Here is a 22,816-nt window from a genome sequence, read left to right as displayed (position 1 = left end):
ATACAAAATAAAAGTACTAAGACAGAAAAATAAAGCAAGTCCTTAAGATATATTTAACACCATTACTGTTTATAATGAAAATATAATTTAAGAAAATTCAGTTCACATTCACAGCATAAGCACCTTTGGTTTCTTAAGCAGCAAATGGAAAGTTTCATCAATGAAAGGTACTGAAAATAAAGTGTTAGCTTTCTTTCCAACAAAAAGGTTACACATCTTCTCAATATAATTTGCTACATTCCAAAGAATTGTGTATGAAACTCACCAATGTTCTGGGAAAGAAATAATGGGGTGGGGGGGGGGGACACTTCCCTTTCCCGCTATAAAGCAGAATTTACTATTGGTTTTTACTGAAATAAAGCTTTTACACTGAGAACTGTATTCAGATGAAAGCTGATTGTTTTCTCCAAGTTGAGGGTAAAAGTTTATTCTTATATATTCCGACAGGGCCTCAATGAGGAAAAAATACATTTCAATAAATAACATTGTCTTATTTAAAGCTCTGCTACTTAAACCTGAAGAAACATCAAGGCCAATGGCAATCAAATCTGATTCTTTAACAAATATTTATCTGAAGACGTACTGCTTGCATTTTAAGTATCCAGAAAAATTACCAGCTTTGCTGCTCAATTGACTTCTGTTCATCAATATGCAACTAATTATTTTAATGGTTGGATGTTAAATATAACAAGTGATAAAATTAAGTTTTTTATATAACATTTTTAAAATTTATGCCAAAAATGTAAATGCTTTGGTTGGGCAGACATTAGGTATTAAGAGGTAAATCAGAGCATTCATAGTTTGCAATATTTTTCAATGTAGAAGACTGCTATTCTACAAATATTTTCAAAACACTCTCTATTGGGGAAGAATGCTGTAGGGTAAATAATTGTGATTTTGTACACCTATCAGAGCTCTCATATTTTCCCAGAAATACAATATTAATACGTTCAACCACAAGTCATTTTTATTTCTAACTAGATGTCCTATCAAATTCAGACAGAGCAAAATTCAAAAGCCTAGGTGTAGCACATACTTCAGATGCATATGCTGGATCCTGGATTGGTGATAAATCATTTGCTTGTATTTGTACAAATATACAGTAATTAGGATATCGAAAGGAAATGTAACAATTGGTCTGCTGTATAACAGGTGATATAGTATGAAACTAACAATACTAAAGAAATCCTGGCTTATGTAACAATTTCCATGCCAACTCCAGAGGGCTGAAATCCCACATTACTACCTAGTCCATCTCACTTAGTCCACACATTTTCAGGTCTTGTGCATTTGCAACTGGGAGTAAATTATCTGACCATATTTACCAGTAGAAGATAGCAAGAACAACCAGCATATAAATGCCTAAAACTGGTAGGCATGCAGTCTTTATTTATTAATCATAACTCTGGGTGCTCAGATTGATACAACCTGATTTAAAAACAATGAAATTAGGGACAGAGGCTTGTAATTACTTAAGAAAAGTAAAACAGATAGACAAATGAAATATATTAATGTGGAAATATATTCATGTTCATTTCATTATATCAAATTTACCCAAATCAGCTTTTTAACAGGCATAAAATGCTCACAATTACAACTATTATCCAAAGAGGTCATTTAAGTCCTTGCTAGCTGAGCTGCTGTTTACTATGCTGTTTGTTGGTTGTGTAAAGTTCTGAGGATTAAAGAAAGGATTTCCCTGTAAGCCAAAGCCAGTTTGTCCCATTACATTCATCTGTGTTCCCAAAGGACAACTGTTGGTACCCTGAGGAGGTGTAAATTGATTAAGCCATTGGTTTGTTTTCTGTTGTGACAACTGATTCATACTAACTTTGGGTTTTTGAGACCCAAATAGGCTATCTAAAGAAGACATATCAGGTGGTCTGCTTTGCTGCACAGCTGGCGAAGTAGTGTTCAAAGAGCTATAAGATGGCATGTTTGCTGTTGGCAACATATTCATGTTAGCCATTCCAGTGACCCCAGTATTACCAAAGAAATTCTGGCTTGTGGTACCAATCCCCATGCCAAATCCAGAGGGCTGAAACCCCATATTAGCATTTAGTCCATTTCTCTTCGTGTTTTCAACAGATGATGAAAATCCCATTCCAATACCAACTGAAGAAAAGCTAGTTGAAGAAGGAACTTTAGGTTTGTTGATGGGTTGAGTGGTCAATGAAGCTATGTTATCTCTCAGAGTATCAGTCAAGTCCTTCGTCTAAAAATATAACACAAGACAATTAAAATTATTTTACAGCAGCATCAATTGTTATCAGTTAAACAATAAACATCAGCGAAATAATTTTATTTTAAAAACTATAGACATAGTTCTTGACATGACTGTAATTGAGCCTTCAATTTCAATGGTAAGTTGTGATGGTCATAAAGCAGGACACGACATTCCACACCAAATTCTACATTTGCAGTGGTCTTTACGATAATATGGAGGTAACAAAGCAAACACGTTGTTTATTATGGAGCATTTTGTTCCAAAACCAGGAAGTAAAGACTGGTTTCTGTCAAATCATCATAAATTGCAGTCAATAATTCTTGGAAGCTGCAAACGAATGTAAATACTGGCTGATTACCAAGCATCCAAAATATGGTCACATGACCAGGGGGGAGGGTAGAACATCAGAACTTTGAATCCAGTTATAGGTAGCTTTTTCAGGGTTTGTGGCAAATTTGACTACTCATTAAGCGTCTAGTCATATGTCAAGGTCTACCTGCATATTATATGTGGAAGGCAAAGGCAAATTTACAACATCAGCATGGTAATTGTTTTTTTAAGCAGATGTTTAGATGATACCACATTCCAATTGAATAAAACACCCACTCCTCTGCTCCAGCATATTTCTAGTGTTTTAAATGTGCTATACTTACACAATACTTTGCTTTTACTATTTGCCTCTTGAACACAGTCTAAATAACTGTGTACATTGTAATGTGGCTGCTACTGATAGCTAGAACAAATGAATTATTGTTAGGATACTATGGGCTCCTCATCCATTGTCTGTAAAGAAGGCTAGTATTTATAACTTTTGTTGAGAAAAGATCACGTTACCAAATGTTTACATTAAGATTAGGTAGACAACTAACAAAGACTTTACAATCTATCTCTACTTTTAGGGGAGATTGCTTAAATCATTTTCTGAGATGTTTAAACATAGCTGCTGAACTGGCTTTTTAAAATTGCTACTAAGATTTTACTGCTTCAAATTTGTACTCAAATATATTTATGAAATTAATCAATCAGTCAATGGCACCCATACCTGTTTCACTGGTGCAATAATTGCATGAGGCTGGGGTTTAAGTGGCTGTTGGTTTTTCAGTTTTTGTGCTTGTTCCTGTTCCTTTGCTAACTTCTGCTTTTCTTCAAGTGTAAGTGACCCCTTCAAAAGAACACATTTGTTAATGGGTAGTGTGAACCAATTGTCGCTAACTAGCTTTACAAAATCAGCAAGACTAACAAAGCAGAGTTAGAAACGTTTATCCAAATGAGAATACCTGGGTCATTTTTCGGACACCAATCTGATCTACTTGATGTTTGCATCTCAGCCAAACCTCAATTTTTCTTTCTTTCTTTTTTTTTTAAACAAGTTTTATTTTCAAGACAAACAATACATAAATACACATAAACACAAAACATAAAAAATCTCTTTTCTGAAAGTTGCTTAGTCCCGGATTAAAACTCTTGGTACAGACACAAGTTCAATTTCATATTCATTTTACATACCATTTCATATCTTATTAACATTTTCAATTTTCTATATAACTTCTCCTCTCCTTTAAATTTTCTCAATTTTTTTTCCTCCTCTCAATTCATATCCTAATATTTATTATTCTTTATCTGTTCTATTCCAGCCAATCATTTATTTTTCTTCTTTAAAAAAAAGAAGAAATACTTCTCCTGTACACTATATGGAGTATGATGCCTTTATCTTTTTCCCTTATATTTATAGTACTTAATATAAAATACATAACATACATTGGGATTCTGTCTGGTACATTCTAAAATTATACTATATTATCAAAAATAATACAAATCTATTCATTAGTATTGATATTCATTCATATCTTAGATGTTTAACTCATTACTTTTCAATTAAATCACATGCTTTTATGAGAGCCCTATTTTCCATAATTATCCCCCCCCCATCACATATTATACCTCAATATTTCGTTGAAATGTTCCTCCTTCTTCTACTTCAAATCTCATTTCACAAAAGATTTTGCTAGTATACCATGTTCTAATCATTAATTGGTTTCCGGTTTGCTAGCCTTCGGTAGCGGCAGGGATTTGCGACCGCGCGATCCCTGCTGCGTTCGCCGCCAAGGTTCCCCCGATCCATTTGGATCTGGGGGATATAGCTGCCCGTAGAGGCAGCTGAAGATAGGGGATCCGGCAAGGGGTTTGGGGTGTCGCAAACCCCTCCCCAGCCAGCTAAACTCCCTTTTCCCGAGGCGGAGGAACGGCGGTCAGTAATGGCCGCCACGAAGAAAGCTGCAGCCGGGTAAGCAAGTGCAGGAGGGAGAAAGCTGGAGGAAGTGAAAGGTGCTTTTAACTGGGACAAGACGGGAGAAAGTGATTTGGAACCTTGAAAGCTGTTAAGGATATATTGTTCCTTGTGAGAGCCACAAGCTGCGAATACCCTAAAGGGGAAAGTTTTTTTTTCTTTGTTCTACTCTCCTTCCTAAAGTGACAGCGGGAAAAAAAATCTTTTGGCTGTGAGTGGGAAGGGAGAGTGAAAAAAAAATCAGAGTAAAATTTGAAAATAAGGAGAAGAATGCCTAGAATTGCAAAGAGTTTAAAAACTTCCAAAAAATATATTTGAAAAGGATTTGTGATTACTTTAACCTCAGAAAGAAAAAGTGAAGAAGAAGAAGGTATTTAAAAGAAACAGTCTGTTTGGATTGTTTGGTGATTTTGGAACCTTTGGAAATTATTTCTGATTAAATCATCTGGGTGGTTGTTGGTTGTTTGGAAAAACTTTTTCTCTACACAATGGCATCATCTGTGGATGGATTGGAACTTATATATCAAAAATATGAAAGAGAAAAACAAGGAGGGGAAGATGGACTTGGCACTATTTTTCAATACTTAGAAATGGCGGTTTATATTTATGCGAAGCAGAATGAGGATGATGGGGACAAAGAAGAAGAAGAAGCCATCTTTGATGAAAAAAGGACTTTGATTGGAGACGGGAAAAAGCAAGAGAAAAAGGAAAAGAGGTCTTTAAGATTTGAAAAAACAGCCCAAAAAGAGAAGAATAAGGTGAAAAAGGGATATTATGTTAAGAAACAACAGAAAGGGGGAAAGCAGAATAAAAGGGAGGTGGAGAGACAAGGGGTTAAAGAGGACAAGGAGAAGAAGAAGCAAGGGAGAAAGGAAGGGATGAGAAGCTCTAATGGTGGGGAGCAAGATATTAAGAAGCAAAAGTTTTTCAGAGATAATGGATAGATCTTATTGTTAATGGGATTCTAGAAAGGTACATAAGATTGCATTTTTATATCTGTATTTAGAAGTAATTATAGAAAATTAGAAATAATATGTAGCTTAAAATGTGATAAAATATCTAACATAAATAAGTGAAATTTTTGTTAAGAAAAAGAGAGTACTGTAATGAAATATGATTCAAGATTGTGATGTGGGGGGGTAATAATCGTGGAAAGCATAAGTGTTCCCACAAAGGCATGATATTCAATTGAAATGGATAAAATGTTTAAGATATAAATGATTGTTAAAATTAACAAACCTCAATTTTTCTATATACAGAAAACACACAGCCTTTTTTCCTCGTCTGTCTTTTTTAAAAATAGAATAACAACATTTACTTTTATGACCTGAATTACTATAGTAGATTATTGGGAATAACTTCCATTTTATATAAAGTCTATGAAAATATGGATACAAGGGAACATGATAAATATAACAACCCCTGGTTACAGATCTGGCTAACATAAATATTGTAATTTATTAAAATTGTTAACAATGCCTTGTAATAAACCTTGTCTGAGACACTTGTTTGGATCAAATCCTGCCTAAACCAAATGGTTTTTATCTAGTTTTTATCTGATTGTCTTGGTAGTCCTCCTGTTTTTTCTGCCCATTACAATGACCCAATAACCAGAAACCATTTTATTTTTTAAATTGATTTATACGCAATAGATTACAGTTGCCATATACAATGAAATCTTTATTTGATGGATCAATTCTGTCTTCCTATCTCTCTAAAAACTTCAGGTTTTTTTGCATTAAGTTAAAACACCATCAAATAAAAATAAAATAAAGCAGGTGACATAACAACATTCAAAATTAAAACTCCAAACATTTAATGAAACAGCACTGTCTTAAAAGCTTTGCGTAATTCTAAAAAGGAAATGCCAGCCACACCTCACAAGACAGGTTATTCCAAAAAAATGGGAGCTGCCCCAAGGAAGAAGTGTGTGCAGGACCATATCCTCTTGAATTCCTTATACATCAACCCCTAAGTTTTCTCTCCTTGACTGCAAACACAGATTGGTCCTCCCTAAAGTACCCTGGAGCTAAGACAAGTATAGAGCCCTGGTGGTTCAGTAGTTAGAATGCAGTATTGCAGGCTAACTCTGCTCACAATCTGGAATTCAATCCTGATGGGTCAAGGCTGACTCAGCCTTCCATCCTTCTGAGGTTGATAAAATAATGATCCAGATGATTGGGGGTAATATGATGACATTATAAATTGCTCAGAGTGCTATAAAGCACTATAGAGATATATATAAATCTAAGTGGTACTGCTATTGCTTTGTAAAAACCAGCACTGTGAACCAGAGGTGGTATTCAGCAGGTTCTGACCAGTTATGGAGAACTGGTAGTTGAAATTTTGAGTAGTTCGGAGAACTAGCAAGTACCACCTCTGACTGGCCCCACCACATCTATTATCTGCCTCTTGAGTCCCAGCTGATTGGCTGGGTCTTCTTTTGTTGCCCTGCACAGGAGAATGGAGCTGGAAAGCAGGTTAGTGGGGTAGAGAGGGAATGGAGATTTTACAGTATCCTTCCCTTGGAGTGGGGTGGGAATGGAGATTTTACAGATCTTTTAAAAAAACCAAGAGCCTGCCATTTAGTTACCATGTTTAAAAAAAGGGGGAAAAAGGCAAGTCCATTGCTTCCAAATATCTGTTAAATTAAAAATTATATTATTTACAGCAATCTATGTCATTTATGTAATGATTCATACATTTAAGTTTAAATATTAGAATAAATTTAACTGCCTCATCCAGATTGCATCAGATGCAATGGATTTGTCTATAATTTTAGGAAAATCTCCAGATAGTTTTGTCAGCTATACCTGAAATCATCTAAATGGAGGCACATTAAGTGAAGGTTTCATTGCAATTGTTTTCACCAAATGAAAAAAGAGATAGCATCATATATACTGTATCTCTTCTATGCATATTCTTTTTGGACAGCTTGATCTTCCTGGCCTTGTCTTATATCTCATTAAATATATCTAATTTATCTCATATCTCATTAGTTTGCATTAAAACTACAAAGACAACACCAAAAATGAAGAATTCTATCTGACCAAGCCATCATATTGAAATCTACCATTGATTACAGACTCAAAATGCATACGTACACACGCACACACCTCATTATTAAAGCGTACCTTTCTTTGATTTGTCATCATTCCATTCTCTTTACAATCAGGTCCGCTAGTTAACATTCCTAGATTGCTAAACGTTTTGTCCACCTGTTTGAATTAAAACAAGATTAAAAATATTTTTTAAACAGCTACTTGAAACCACTTTATATTCATCTAATATATACAGTACCAGCTGGGTGCCTCCGTGTCAATTACTCACTCTCAGCCAAGCGATCTCACAGGGTTGTTATTGTAGGGAAAACAGGAGGACGAAGGAATAATATGTATGTTTGCCACCTTGAGTTAGTTACATACATACATACATACATACATACATAACCCTTACTTGATTGCCTATGTTGCTGATTTTTGTTTCTTCAAGTGGTTTCATTTGATTAGTTATATCCAAAGATCTGTAAAAAGATAATTATAATAAGTTATTGTTTCAATCTCAGAAGCAACCCAGAAATATATTCCAACAGAATGTAACAGAAATATATTCCAAATGTTATCATTACAAATTAAAAATAATTTGTTTTGAGTTTCTTTTTTAACATAACAATTAGTAATTATACTATTATGTAGAGGTCACATCAGCCTCTTTATCACAGGTTCACAAGCAGCATAAATTCACAGGTTAAATCAAAGTAATAAAATAGAATTAACACAAAGACAACACAGGGTTTTACTGTACTTCTTAGATACACACACAGAGGTTGGCTGGAAAAAAAAAAATCAATATTCAGCCCTCCTCGGCTCTTGTCTGCCACAGCAATTGAAAAATTCACCAAAGTTGAATATATAGTTTTTCTTTTCTATTTTGCATGCATGCTGGAACAATTAAGATTTCTCCTCTATCTCTCACTACCATCAGTAAGATAACTATGCGTGTGTATGTGTGTTATTTTTATCTTTCCTCTGCATGCAGTACAATTTTGGGGCACTTCAGAATGCCTCCATTGCTCCCAATACCACATGTCTATACTTAAATCAATTTCTTAAAAATAATAAAAATAACATTTTCATTATTGCTATTAAGTTACTTGCATTAATAAATTATAAAATGTTACCCCATTTAAATTACATGAAATACATATAACAGAGCATAGATTCTTCAAATTTCTCCTGTTTTTCTTATTTAACTATATAACAGTATTGCATATAAATCAAAAACACATATCTATAGTATACTCAAATTCTATGATAGATATCATGCCTAAGATATCTGAGTTTTAATTTAAACACATTCAATTCACACATTATACTAACACATTTTTTAACAATGAACTGAAGTCATAACTCATACATAATACTAATCCATACATTTGTGTGACTAGGTTTGCACACCAGCTCATGAACTCAAATCAAATGAACATTGTGGTTTAACATGTGCAGCCATTATTGAGTGTGGTTTGGTGTAAATTTCTATCCAAGATTATGGAGGATAAAGTTCATAATATGTTTATATGGAAAATCTATTCCAAAGTATTCAACTGTGAAGATGAATGACAGTTAGCTAACTTTATAGGGCTGTGAAGAAGTTTAAAAAAGTACCATAAACTTCCTTTCAGTAGAATATTAATAGCCAGCTAACCTATTAGTATATACTATTAATAATGTTTATCTAATTTTATATAGAAAAACAGAAAATTATCTAACAAAGCAAAGAGATAATATTAATGAATTCATTGTGACAGAATGATGTTTTGCACACTTACTTTTGTTGTTCCTGCATAACATGGATTTGTTCAAGTTTGGTCTTGTGTTCAGATTCCAATTTATTTAACATCTCTTTTATGACTGAAATAAAGGAATTAAACTAGAAGAGAAATATATTTAACATGAAGAAATATGAAAAACACCAGTCTTCTAATACAGAATATGCACCAAGAGAAATCTAACAAATTAAAATGGTCACCACAAAATTATGTGAGGAACACAGTGTGACATTCAGCAATCCTATGCACACTTAATTAAAAGACATGCTGAATTCAATGACTTTATTTATATACATACTGCAAAGTATATGTAATATAAGAATATGTGCCTTTTGAGCTTTTTTAATGTATTTTTCATTAAATTTATAAAGATTGTAGTGATGCTAAAGGTGTGTTGACTAGTGAAATAAATGAATCTGTATTTTTATAGGTAAATGCTGCTATGTTGTCGGTGGAGAACCTGAATATGGTGAAAAAAGAAGTATGGGTATGAAAATTAATGTATCATAGAATGCTTCTTAAAGATGGGGAAATGGATAAAAGAGAAATATTAGGATATGCAAATGCTGGTAGAAAAAATACTGCAAGGAACGAATGTTTATAAAAGAAGTTACCATTTCTGCATATAAGCCTGTACTTCTGTCCACTTTGTTATATGGAACTGAAGCTGGAAGAAAGAATGAGGATCAAATTGCAAAACAAAAGAGGAAGGAAACAAGAAAGTAATGGTTGGATGGAATTGATAAGAATCTCAAAAAGAACTAAAAAAAATTCAAGAAAAAAGTAACATACTAATTGAGGTATGGATGTCATAAAAACAAGAATGGTTTGCAAGGACAGAACTGTACAGAGTCATCACAAATGTTTGTATAAACTACTGTCCAACTTCCTTTTTTTTTTCAACTATCATCTCCCTCCAATTTCTTTTCTTTACTATTTATTTTTTTCCCTGCACTTTGCAAAATACTGCTTATCCTTTTTTTTTTTTTTTTAAATAAATTTTATTAAATTTACAATTAAAAACATATCGACATTACATACACAAAAGGAAAAAAACAAAATACTGCTTATCCTGAAAGGGAATAGGGTGATGGGTACACATGCATATACAATACTACAGTATTAAGGTCTAAAATAGTACCATCTTAAAATAATGCAAATTAACAAATTGCCTTGTGAAACTGTCACCAATGTACATTTAAATTATTTTCTGTACTTAACATGATCTATGCAGGTAAATATTTTACATTTATTTCCCAAATAATTCAAACACATTTGTACCCAATATTTTTTCTCCCAGTCTATGTGTATGTATGGTTCTCAAGCAGCTCTTTTAACATTCCCCTAGACAGCTGCCCCTTCCAAAAGCCTTCAGGCAAATAAACTTAATGCTATTATTCAATAATGGCATAGAAATGTTCAATACACTTAGACCCTGAAACTTTATTAGTGATTTAAATATTAGGACATGGAAATAAAGTCTGCAGAAACTGATATATTTCTCTTCAAGTTTTTCATAAAAAGAGGATTTAAGTAAGAACAGGGATGGGGGCAAGGGTTTGTTGTTTTATGATTAACAATTCTAGAATAGATGATTTTTTTTGTCAGTGATCACAACTTTGGAGAATATAAAGCAATATTTCAAAGCCTTATTCCTATGCTTAGTGTTCTTTATAAGCTTTCTTTCACATGTTTAGAAAATGCTGGGAATCTAATCAGGTCACTGTACTTTCTGTAATATTGTTGCAAATTGAGCCAAGAGAAATGAATATATAAAATGAATGTTTTATTATTAAAATGCTTGAATCCTCACACTATTTTTCTGAAATTGTCCAGATTTATTTGCTAGCAATATACTTTTCATTCAAATTATCAATCCCCTTCCAGTTTGCAGCCTTCTTTTTATAAACACCATTGTGTTTGTATTTCCTTAGTGAGGTCAAAAAATTTCCATGGGCATTTGCAGGGGGAGAGAACAAATGAATGCCATCCCATGATGGAGCCCCTACAACTTGAGGCTTGCATCAGACATCAGCTTGTAAGTATATAATGGCAAAACTAATGTCACGGTGTATTGCATCTTTGGCATCTTTGGCACTTCATTGTAGAGACTATACATATTACCTACACTGAAAGTTATCAGTATAATCACCATTATCATCACCATCTCAAAAAATCAAAACAACTCAGCCAGTGCAAGCTAAGTGTGATCTTTTCTTTAAAGAAGGCTCGAAATTGGAAAGTATGCTCCTTCACCAAAATAAATCATGGGATGAAATGAAAAACAATTCGGTTCCCTGACTTTTGCAGAACTGCCTTTAAAATAGCTTTAATGCAACATAGTGAAATATAAAATGAACGTCTCATCTGTGACCCAAGTTTGGATTCTTTACGAATAACTCCAACATTACATTTTTATAGTGAAAACATATGATTAATCATCCTACCTGATTTAGATTAAGATTGTTCTCAATGCTAAGAGGAATCAGATGTGGGAGCACCTTTCCTGCAAGTTGTTCTTTTGTAATTCCCAGCTTTTTGTGACTAAATGTACATTTGTAAATGCCTGTTATGAAACATTAATGGGTTAACTATTTATCTAGTCATAATGAATCATAATCATATTTTACTCTGAGAACAAAACTAGTTTCAATTAAATAATGGAAACTTTCATTTCACTTTACATATATAGTTGCATACAAACATATCGACACCCCCCCCCCAGTCTACATGTTTCAAAAGAATAGAAACTGATACATATTTTTTTTTTTAAAAAATGAGTGCCTACCTATTATTTATCTGCAGTTGCTTATAGAATCAATATTGTATTGAATATGACAACAAATGTCTTCCAAATTAATCACATTATTTTAAAGTTGTTAATAAGGCCCCAAAAGGTGGTGACTCACTTGCTACAATTACCTAGATAAAGATGAATACTCTTTGACACTTTTAACTTCTTAGGGTGTAAGTGTCCTATTTACTTTCAGCAACCATGATCTCCTCTAGACAGCTGTCTGCCCATTTGAGAATGAAGATAATTTATGTTTATAAAGCAGGGGAAATCTATTAAAAAAAATTTAAACACTTTCTGCTAGCAATTTCAGTTGCAAGAACTGTTAAGAAACAGAAGCTACATGTAGTTATTGAAGTCAAGGCAAGATCTGGAAGACCAAGAAAAATCTCTGCATTTGGGGCTGGCATTCAGTAATTTAGCAGGATTGGATTATCTCAGGGGCTCTGAATTTTTTTTTTTTAGTGCATTGTAAATTTGCTAATCTCAAAAATGACATTGGAGCCCAACTTGCCAATTCTTCTGTGCAAGATACTGGTCTCTTAAAATATCACTAAACTGAGTTCTGAAGTATTTGGCCATATCTCTGAGTCAGAATATAGAGAAGTAATCTTTTGGTAAAAAGAAGACTATAAAGTACTAGAATCCTGTGGGGTTTTATAATCAGTGAAGAAAATGAAGCTGATAATAGAGAGATGTTTTAGTAAAAAAAATTAGGCAGAAATATATCTCTAAATCAACCATAAAGAACATAAAGAAAAGTAAGACTTTGATATGTACTTCGCAGTTCCCAGACTGGGATGTTATTGAAAATCTGCAAGGAAATAATCCATTGTATATATGAAGATCTTTCTGAACCAGTAGATGTCGTAAAAGAAAGAGTGGAAAATCTTCCAGAAGGAAGAAATAGAAAGCTGGCTAGAGGGAATTTTGGAAGTTTTCCTACCTGCCAAACGAGATACAAAATAGTTTACTTTACTTTACTTTACTGTCATTGCACCTCGTACAATGAAATCAAATGCATCTTCAATGCACATCATGACTATGAAAATAAACACAAACACACGTCGTTCACACTCCACACATTGAATTGAAAACCCCTGACATTTCACCAACACTGCACTATACAGTAGAATTTAACAGAGCTACTGCTCTGGGATAGAAGCTGTTTTTCAGCCTATTTATCCTTGTTTTTATTATTCTGTACCGTCTGCCAGATGGTAATAGTTAAAAAAAAAAAGGACTCCCAGGATGAGATGGATCTTTGAGAATGTTTTGAACTTTCTTAAGACAGCAGGAGCTATAAAACTTTTCCAAAGTGGGGAGAAGGCAACCAATGATCTTCTGGGCAATGATGTTAACCCTCTGGAGTGGTGTCCTATCTGAGAAGTCTCAGGTAGTATAATCTCTGCTGGGCCTTTTGACCAGGGCTGCAATGTGAGCATCCCAGGTCAGGTCCTCTTTTATGGTAACACCCAGAAACTTAAAACTGACCACTTGCTCCATTCGGTCTCCATTGATAAGCAAGGGCTGGATGTCTGATCTGTTCCTTCTATAGTCCACTATAAGCTCCTTGGTCTTACTGATGTTGAGGACCAAGTTATTGTCTCCACACCACGAAAGCAACCGGTCCATCTCATCTTAGTAGGCAAACTCATTCCCCCCCGGAGATGAGTCCCACCACTGTTGTATCATCTGCAAATTTAGTAATAGTATTACTAGCGTGAGTGGGAATGCAGTCATCCACATAAAGAGTATAGAGTAAGGGACTCAACACACAAACCTGTGATGTACCAGTGTTAAGAATAAGGGCTGAAGGAGTATGATTACCTAATCTAACCCTCTGTGTGCGACCAGACAGGAAATCCATAATCCAAAGGCAGATTGAATTAGAAAGCCCAAGGTCCAGAAATTTAGACACTAATCTATGTGGAAGAATTGTGTTAAACGCAGAACTAAAATCCACAAAAAGCATCCTAACATAGCAACCCCCCCCCTGTTCTAGATGAGTCAGAGCAGTGTGAAGAGTGATGGCTATAGCGTCCTCTGTAGATCTATTTCTTCTGTATGCAAACTGGAGTTTATCAAATGTATGCGGAAGACCAGAAATGATGTGCTGGCAGACCAATTTCTCAAAGCACTTCATGATGATAGGAGTGAGTGCCACTGGTCTGTAATCGTTGAGGTTATTGATAGGGAATTTCTTTGACAACGGAACAATGGTGGAAGCCTTCAAACAAGATGGTATAGTGGACTGGGATAAAGACCGATTGAAGATCCTGGTAAAGACTCCAGCACAGTCTTTAAGCACTCGGCCAGAGATACCATCAGGACCGGAAGCCTTTCTAGGGTCCACAGCCCTCAGAATACTCCTCACTTCCTGTTCCTCCATAATGAGGTGGGGGCTACAATTGGCTGGTGGTTGTATTTTAGCTGTCTCTGATATCTCCACTTCAAAGCAAGCAAAGAAATGATTCAGTTGCTCTGCCAATGATATTGGTCAGTTGATGGTTGGTAATTTGTTAAATCCCTCACCACACCTGCCTCATGTTACTGCTATAAAAATTATCCTCAATCTTCCTCTTATAATCAGTCTTGGCCTTCCAAATACTTTTTTTCAGATTAGCTCTGGCAACAATGTATCTTGCCCCATCACTGGACCTAAAGGCCTTGGTCCTGTCACGCAAGAGGCACTGGACTTCCTTGGTCATCCAGGGTTTCTGATTGGGATAGATTCTAATACATTTATCCACAGTGATAGTATCTGTGCAGTGTTTGATATAGCACAGAACAGTTGCAGTGATTTTATGCATTGATTGATGTAGGATTTAAATCATTAAATTGAGTTTGGGGGTGGGGGGGGGGGAGATAGACTGGTTATGCTGATGCAGGTTAAAAGTGAGACAGATACCGAAATAATTTTGAATCTGTAAACAACTGCACATAAACATTATAACTGTGTTCACATTTGCAGCACAATTTCATGCTTAACTTTGTACAAAACAGAGATTGATGTTAGCTTCTGTTCATTTAGGGATTCACTGAAACTTAAATTTGAGCAGGGCTATCTAAACTGTTGCATGCAATTATAAATGTATAAACGTATTTTGTATTTCTTTTAGTTTGAAGGGATAGGGAAACAAGACGTTGAAGTTGATTATTTTTTCAACTAGATACGTTCCTGGGTAGTTAATCTATGTTGATACAGAACTTAAAAGAAAATCTTAGGAAACTAAACAAGTTATATACCTTTGAGGCATATTATAAACATACTGTATTTGAATCATACACCGAAGTACTGTAGAGGAATTACAGTAGACAACACACAACAAATAAAAAGTTGTATTACCTAAGATTCCCATAAGGACTGCAGGTTCTTTGGAAGGAATTTGTTGCAAAAAAGGCAGAATATCATCAAGAACAAACCATTTATCCAGGTATTCCAAAATTTTTCCCAAGCAGACTAAAGAATTTACACGCACCTAATAAAAATATAAACAAATCCTCTGAACTTTTATGAATAAAGGTGATTTAAAGTGAAATTTCATAAACAAGCTATTTAATCACTTAAAACCTATGTGTGCATGGGATGTACATTCCTCTATCTTTCCAGACTTAAATGGTGTGGGTTTATATAGAGAAGCAGTGAAAACTTATTCTTACATGGGAAGCTTCAAAAACAATAAAATTTTAACAATTTGTTCTATGGAAAATATAGCAAACATTTTGCAGTTTTTTTTAAAAAAAGTCGACAGCCTACCTATTACCTAATATGAAGTAGGAAGATTCATTTGTTAATTAAATTTATCTTATTGTGGGACTGCTCTAGGTGGTTACAAAAATAAAAAGGAACAAATGAAAAGTGTGTAAACAAACTAGCTGTAAAATAACATAATAAATAATGAAAAAATAAGAATTAAATCAGATAAAAAGAAAATGGATGGGTGGAGAGTAGAGAGCAAGGGGGAGTAGTGGAATCTGCTATCAAACCAGCAGCCATTTCAGTAGTAGTAGTAACAGTAGTAGTAATAGTAGTAGTAATGCTTATTTATAAAATGCGTATGCTATACAGACCAGTAGTGCTAGTCTACCAGTTCGGTCCGATTCTGGCATACCGGTAGCGCCAAAGATCAACGGAGACCGAACTGGTTCTCTCTGACAAGCTGCTGCTGGTCCCACCCACCAGCCCATACTGACCTTTATTCTCTGCTTTTGAAGGCCAGGTTAAGTCCTCTTTTGCGGTAACACCCAGAAACTTAAAACTGGCCATTTGCTCCAATCGGTCTCCATTGATAAGCAAGGGCTGGATGTCTGATCTGTTCCTTCTATAGTCCACTATAAGTTCCTTGGTCTTATTGGTGTTGAGGACCAAGTTATTGTCTCCACACCACGAAAGCAACTGGTCCACCTCATCTTGATGGGCAGACTCATCCCTCCCCCGGAAATGAGTCCCACTACTATTGTATCATCTGCAAATTTGGTAATACTATTACTAGCGTGAGTGGGAATGCAGTCATGCACAAAAAGAGGATAGAGTAAGGGACTCAACATGCAACCCTGTGGTGCACCGGTGTTAAGAATAAAGGCTGAAGAAGTATGAATCATATATAGATATCTAATACAATCTGAGAAAATCTAAACATCTGTTTAATACATATCTGTGTATGTAGTTTGGGCCAATGACAATATGTGAACATTTAGTAGGAATTGAAAAGTTTAGGAATACAATAAAATGCTTATGTGAAGGGTCTCTATGCTATTTGAAATCCTATACAATTGAGACTGCTTTGTGTGGAGAATCTAAAATATGTAGTTCTTCCTTTTTTAGAGGCACAGATTTTGGAAATAGGTGGAATAATGATGTAAGAGTGAGACTAAGTGGTAATCTCCAGTTTCACTCTTCAAATATTAGCTATATATAATCAAAACAATTTTTGCTTAAAATACAAAAGAAACCACCCACCAGAAATCAAATAATATTGTTTAAACTAAAAAAAGCAAAATACAAGCAATTATAAAGAAGTCTGTATTAAAACTTACAGCAAGAGATGAAGTTTGTAAACATGCATTTTTAATTCTTGGTATCAATGAATTTTTCATTGATGGATAGTCTATAAGGTTGGCAAATGTGGGAATTATATTTAAACAGAGTTCCTGCAAATAAAAAGACCACAATTGTCATATAAAAACTGGATAAGGTTAGAGTTAACTTTTTAAAAAAGTAATTTTCAAGCCCTTGATTTTAATTTCTGTTTACACTAAATGATTAATATTTTAAGGCAAAATTTATACTTAGGTCAAAGGTAGGATGAAGGCTGGCGTGTGGGAAGCACAGGTGTTTTGAGGTTGGATCATTCTCACCTTACCCAAATCACAAACTTAGTTTGTTCATTCACGAAATAAACTAATACTGAAATGGACCATTCTAATTGTGAATGTTCAGAATGGCCTGCTTTAAAGCCAAACCACTTCCAGTAAAGTTGGAACGGTATGCCCTGACTTTGGAAAGCTTTTGTGAAACTAGAACAGAGAGCATTTGAAAGTCAGAATGATACATTTAGGATCAAAACTTTTCAACCTCGAAACATTTTACATACTTCTAAAGTAAAGAATATTTATTTGTTCATCCTTCCTTTTGACTTGAAAAACAATCAGTTCATATAAATGTTGTAAGAAACAGATTTCAAAATTAAACAAATGCAAAAATTAAAAATTTATCATACTGCTTTTTAAATATTTTTACTGCTTTGTGAGACCTTATTCTAATAAAGATAGGATAAGAGAATTTGTCAAGGATTCCAAATACATTTCAGTTATAATGAAGTTGAACAAAATATATGGTTGTCAGACCTGTATTTGAATTGATGGTGCTTCTAAGGCTCTATAAACCATTGGCAGAACACTGTTCTTTATTTCATCTGGAGGTGTTTTGGTTAGCAGTAGATCCATTTTTTGAAGAAATATCAAGAGAATCTGTTTATGAAATTTTAAATTTTAAAAAATTACTTTCGCTTATTTTGTTAATCAGACTAATAATTCAGAATAACTTTCAGTGTAACATTTGGTACCAATCTGTATTCAAATGTCAGTGTAAATATAGCAAATATATTCACTTACCATGTTGCTAGCCTGTAAGCATGGAAAACAAGAACACCAATTTTAAAATAGAAATTACCAGTATGGATTTATTGGAATCTGCAGCAGACTGCAGTATATCCACAAAATGCAATATACTAGACTTAGAAACTAAGTCTGCTCACCTGGCAGAAATCTATTCCAGGGAATTCCATTTAGGATTCTGAAATAAACTATGGCTGGAACTTTACAGACTGAATACATTTTATGAAGGTACAACAGTTCTATCTTTTCTTTTCAGCATGTCAGTGTAATCTGACTTTAAGGCACACATTTTTGTCAATATGTAATGGAAAATATAAAATGTTCGATAATAGGAAACAAGAATAAGGTTTAAGATACAAATGTACCTGGATTGGTTCCTGTTGTCTAAAGACAGGGCTGAGGTCAGGTAGAATTAGTTTAATGTATTCTTCTTTGGTACATTCCTCCGCAATGAGCAGAACATTAGGCAGAACAAAAGGTACCATGTCTGGATTTACAAATTCAGATGTTAAGCAAGGCAAAATTCTTTGCACTATAACACGCTGAAAGAAAATAGATACCTTACGTTTCAAAGATATAAGAAGATTTTTATAATTAACCTTACATATTACAAATAAAAATGCAGCATTTTCAAAAATAATTTTATAACTGGTGCATCCTGTAACTCTCTTCTGTAAAACATGTTAAATCAGCAACATTTATCAGTCCCAAAAGGAAGTCATTATAGAGCAATGCACATTTCATTTACAATATACAGCATTGCACAGGCATTTATTAAGATATTTGTAAGTTGCTAACCTTAGGTAGTTTTGGTAAAACCTTTGGCAGCCCTTTGAAAAACTGTGATTTTTGAAGATTATCCCTTTGAAATAAAGAATCAAAGTACTGTAATGTCATAGCCCCAACATTATCAAAGAATGGTATCTAAAAAAAGATAAGAAAGAATTATTTAGATGATAAATATCTTATATATTTGTCTTAACAAAAGAACAATAGCATTTCATTCTAATTAAAATTAGCAGGTGATTTTATGAATAATCTCGAGTGTCTGGGATTAGGACAGTATACAATTTAAATAAATGAAATAAAAATAAAAGATAAAGATAAAAATGAACATCAAATATACATTTTTTTGCAGTGTTTCATAAGATTCACTTATTCTAGGCAATGACAATCTCTAAAAAGATATTCTGCCAGAAAAAAACAACTGGCTCTGCTAATAAGAGAAATATAATCACTTACATCCCAATCTCCCATAAACCACGGTATTTTAACAAAACATTTTAAAACTCTATATTCATTGTTTATTATAACAATTGAAGACTTGCCTTATGTTCTGCAGTTATTTCTATTTACTCACTTTAGTCATTTGGTCTGCATCTGGTCTGACTGCAGGAGTGACATTTAACAACAGTTTCACATGTTCACGGACATCGTCTGGGATGTTCTGAAGATTACTGGAATTCAACCGACTAAGCTGTACAGAACACATGCCATCCATCATTAACAACAACAACAAATTCCTGCCTGTAATATGTTCATTATATAAAAATATTTCTGGTTTAGAATTTCACCATATACAATATACATTTTCATGCTCACAAATCAAGCCTAATATCTGAAACCAGCCATTATAATCAATACAGGTAGTCCCTGAGATACAACCATAATGAAGCCTGCCCATTACAGTTACATGTCAGTGACCTCTAAGCAAAATGGCCTCACTTAACAATCCCACTTCCTTGTCTCCCTGATGCAGCTATTAAACAAAGCTGAAGGTTGTTAAATGGAGCACATGGTGCCTCAGGTGAGGAAGGTTCTGGGAGGCCTATGCAGGCCCAGGATCATCTGTCCCATATCTCCCACGGCTAGCAAACCCCCTGAAGCAACCCATGTTCTTGCTGAGCTATGAAGCAGGCTGAGTCCTGAAAGTCCTTCAGTGGAAAGGAAGCTGTCAAGCACCGGACAGTTGATCTCCTCTTGCTTGCTGGGTGAGAAGGCAGCTAGCTCCATGATTTGCATCCACTACTGCCAGCCTGATTTCCCTGGGGTAAATGAGTGGCTGTGGTGATCCAGCAGGGTAGATGGATGTTGCACCATCCCTGCAATCAGCCATAAGGACAAATGACTGCAGGGGTGCTGCAGCCATCGTAACTTTGAAACCAGGTTATACGTTAACTTTTGGGGAATCTGTTGTAACTTCAGAAGGTTGCTAAGCAACTAGTCATAAGTTGAGGACTACCTGTATTTGAAAATATATAAATAGATTTAAATGTACCTGATCCAGCTGTCTGCTGAAGCTTTTATATATATCTTGTTTGTTGATCTCAAAAATTGACTTCCCATTATTAAATATAGCATATATAATTGCCCCTAGAGAATACATGTCACTAGCTGTTTCACAGCTTACTGAAAGGATGTATTCTGGTGCCAAATATTGAGGATTTGGAAGACACAAAGATGGTAAATTTGGATCCCATTCTTTAGAAGAGAATTTGGGCTGCAATAAGAAATGTAGTGAAGTCATATATTGGGAAACAATAAAATTTAAATCAAATACTTTATTCTAACTAAGTAATATTAACATCCAAAAGTACCACCTTAATTACTTATCTATATTTTTAATATATTCCCATTTTAATTGAAATTCATTTAATTTTTGACACATATTTTTAATATTACATGAAAAAAGCAAAACCTAAGAACATATAACACAGTGTTTCCCAAAGTGGGTGGTACGGCCCTCTGGGGTGGTAGGATGACTTGGGGGGGCGCTAAGAAAAAAGAGGGTTGGCAGGGGGGCGCTAAGAGGTGGCAGGGGGCACTGGAGGTGGGCCCCTTGCAGGGCGCAATTCAGGGATAGGATTCTACCGGTTCATTACTGTTCGCGGTAGTTCGGAGAAACGGTAAAACAGGGCCCTGGCTGGCCCTGCTCCTCTCTGCCCGCTCCTCCGTTCCCTGCCCAGTCAGTCCTTATTGCGCATGCGTGACATCGTGTGCATGCGCAAAAATCGCTGATGGCCACAGCGGCACATTGGAGAAGTGAAGCAAGCAAAGCTGGAGGTCAGTAATTTATGCTGCAAAAAGCATTCAGACACAGTGGAGTCCAGCCGCACCGGGGAAAAAATGTGGGGGCTGCAGGCATTTGTGACAAGGGTGATGTGGGCTGGCAGGGAGCCAAGCAACAATGGTTCAGCCCTGGATTGCCTTCCCTGGCAGCCAGCCGCAGGAGGAAGGTAAAGTCACGGCTGTAGGACGACGAAAGAGATGGTTGTGGGGGAGGAAACAGGGAGATTAAGGGCCGGGGCCTCTGAAAGGGGAAATGGGGTGATGCAGGATTATCCCAGGCCTTTGACAGATTAGGCCATGCCTACCTGGGCAGAAAATAGGTAGATAGGTTAAGGAAGGAATAGAGAGAGAGGAGAAGGAAAGAGAGAAAAGAGAGGAAGAGAGAGAGAAAAGAAAGAGAGAGGAAAAGAGAAAGAGAGAAGAAAGAGGGAAAGAGAGAGGGAAAGAGAGGGAAAGAAAGAGAACAGAGAGAGTGAAAGAGAGAAAAAAGAAAGAGAGAGAGAAAGAGAGAAGGAACAGACAAGAAAGTAAAGAAAGAAAAAGGGAGAGAGAAAGGAAAAAAAGGGATAGACAAAAAAGAGGAGGGGATGGAAGGAAGGGACAGAAAGAAAGAGGGAAAGAGAGAGAAAGAGAGAAAAGAAAGAGAGAAAGAGAGGGAATGAGAAAGAAAGAAAAAAAGAAAGAGGAGGGAGAAGAAAGTTAATGTGATATGGAGGGAGGGAGAGAGAGAAAGAGAAAGAGAGAGGAAAAGAGAGAAAGGGAGAGAAAAAAGGAAGAAACAATAAAGAAAATAAAGAGAAAAGGAAAAGAAAAAGAGAGAGAGAAAGGAAGAAAAAGGATATACAAAGAAAGAGTTGGGGGATGGAAGGAAGGGACAGAAAGAAAGAGAAAGAAAGAAAAAAGAAAGGAAGGGATGGATGGAGGAGAAAGCGAATGAGATATCTAGTCCAACCACCTGCTCTAGCAGGGCAGAAGGGTGTATTTGTGTGTGTGTGTGTGTGTGTGTCTGTCTGTCTGTCAAAACTCCAAAAACAGGTCAAGTAGCTCTGGGAAGGTTAGTCATAAATTAGAACACTTACTAAACAACTGGCCATTAAGGAGGACTACTTATATTTGGTTTGCCAGTCACATGGCCATCTGGCCACACATCCCAGTCACATGACCACCAAGCCACACCCACAAATTAGGCCACGCCCACAGAACCAGTTGTTAAGAAATTTGAATCCCACCCCTGGGTGGGGGGCACTGAGGATGAGTTTGTAGCACCAAGGGGACGGTGGACTGAAAAAGTTTGGGAACCACTGATATAACATATATAAATATACCATCCCACTTAATTTTAGGGCTGTTAAGATAACTAATGGATGAGGGAGAATAAGCTTCAACCATGGCAAGACTAAGTTGCTATGGATTTTAAGGCCCCCTTACTCTGGGGATTTTCCATCCTTAACTCTGTATGCGGGTGTATTTGGGAATCCTCTTCCTGCTTGA

General features: G+C 35.4%; 1 protein-coding gene across 1 annotated transcript in view; it reads right to left on the bottom strand.

Annotated features, from left to right (window-relative positions):
* Window positions 1-945: 945 nt before the first annotated feature.
* The window catches only part of SCYL2 (SCY1 like pseudokinase 2), a 42,515-nt gene continuing 20,644 nt past the window's right edge, over window positions 946-22,816 (bottom strand). Inside the window, exons 6-18 of the mRNA XM_026694282.2 lie at window positions 20,535-20,756; window positions 19,617-19,733; window positions 19,055-19,180; window positions 18,622-18,798; window positions 17,987-18,109; window positions 17,177-17,290; window positions 15,486-15,618; window positions 11,790-11,908; window positions 9,343-9,443; window positions 7,971-8,037; window positions 7,649-7,732; window positions 3,270-3,389; window positions 946-2,215 (exon numbers count right to left, since the gene is read on the bottom strand). Coding sequence (XP_026550067.1) covers window positions 1,601-2,215; window positions 3,270-3,389; window positions 7,649-7,732; window positions 7,971-8,037; window positions 9,343-9,443; window positions 11,790-11,908; window positions 15,486-15,618; window positions 17,177-17,290; window positions 17,987-18,109; window positions 18,622-18,798; window positions 19,055-19,180; window positions 19,617-19,733; window positions 20,535-20,756 — 2,118 coding nt within the window. The 3' untranslated portion in view covers window positions 946-1,600. The remainder of the gene's footprint in view (window positions 2,216-3,269; window positions 3,390-7,648; window positions 7,733-7,970; window positions 8,038-9,342; window positions 9,444-11,789; window positions 11,909-15,485; window positions 15,619-17,176; window positions 17,291-17,986; window positions 18,110-18,621; window positions 18,799-19,054; window positions 19,181-19,616; window positions 19,734-20,534; window positions 20,757-22,816) is intronic.

This window comes from Notechis scutatus, chromosome 6 (genome assembly GCF_049901735.1).
Source record: "Notechis scutatus isolate UNSWTSFEM ecotype Mainland chromosome 6, rNotScu1.2, whole genome shotgun sequence".
Lineage (NCBI taxonomy): Eukaryota > Metazoa > Chordata > Lepidosauria > Squamata > Elapidae > Notechis > Notechis scutatus.
The sequence above is the reverse complement of the archived record's forward strand: the minus strand, read 5'-3'. Positions and strand labels throughout refer to the sequence as shown.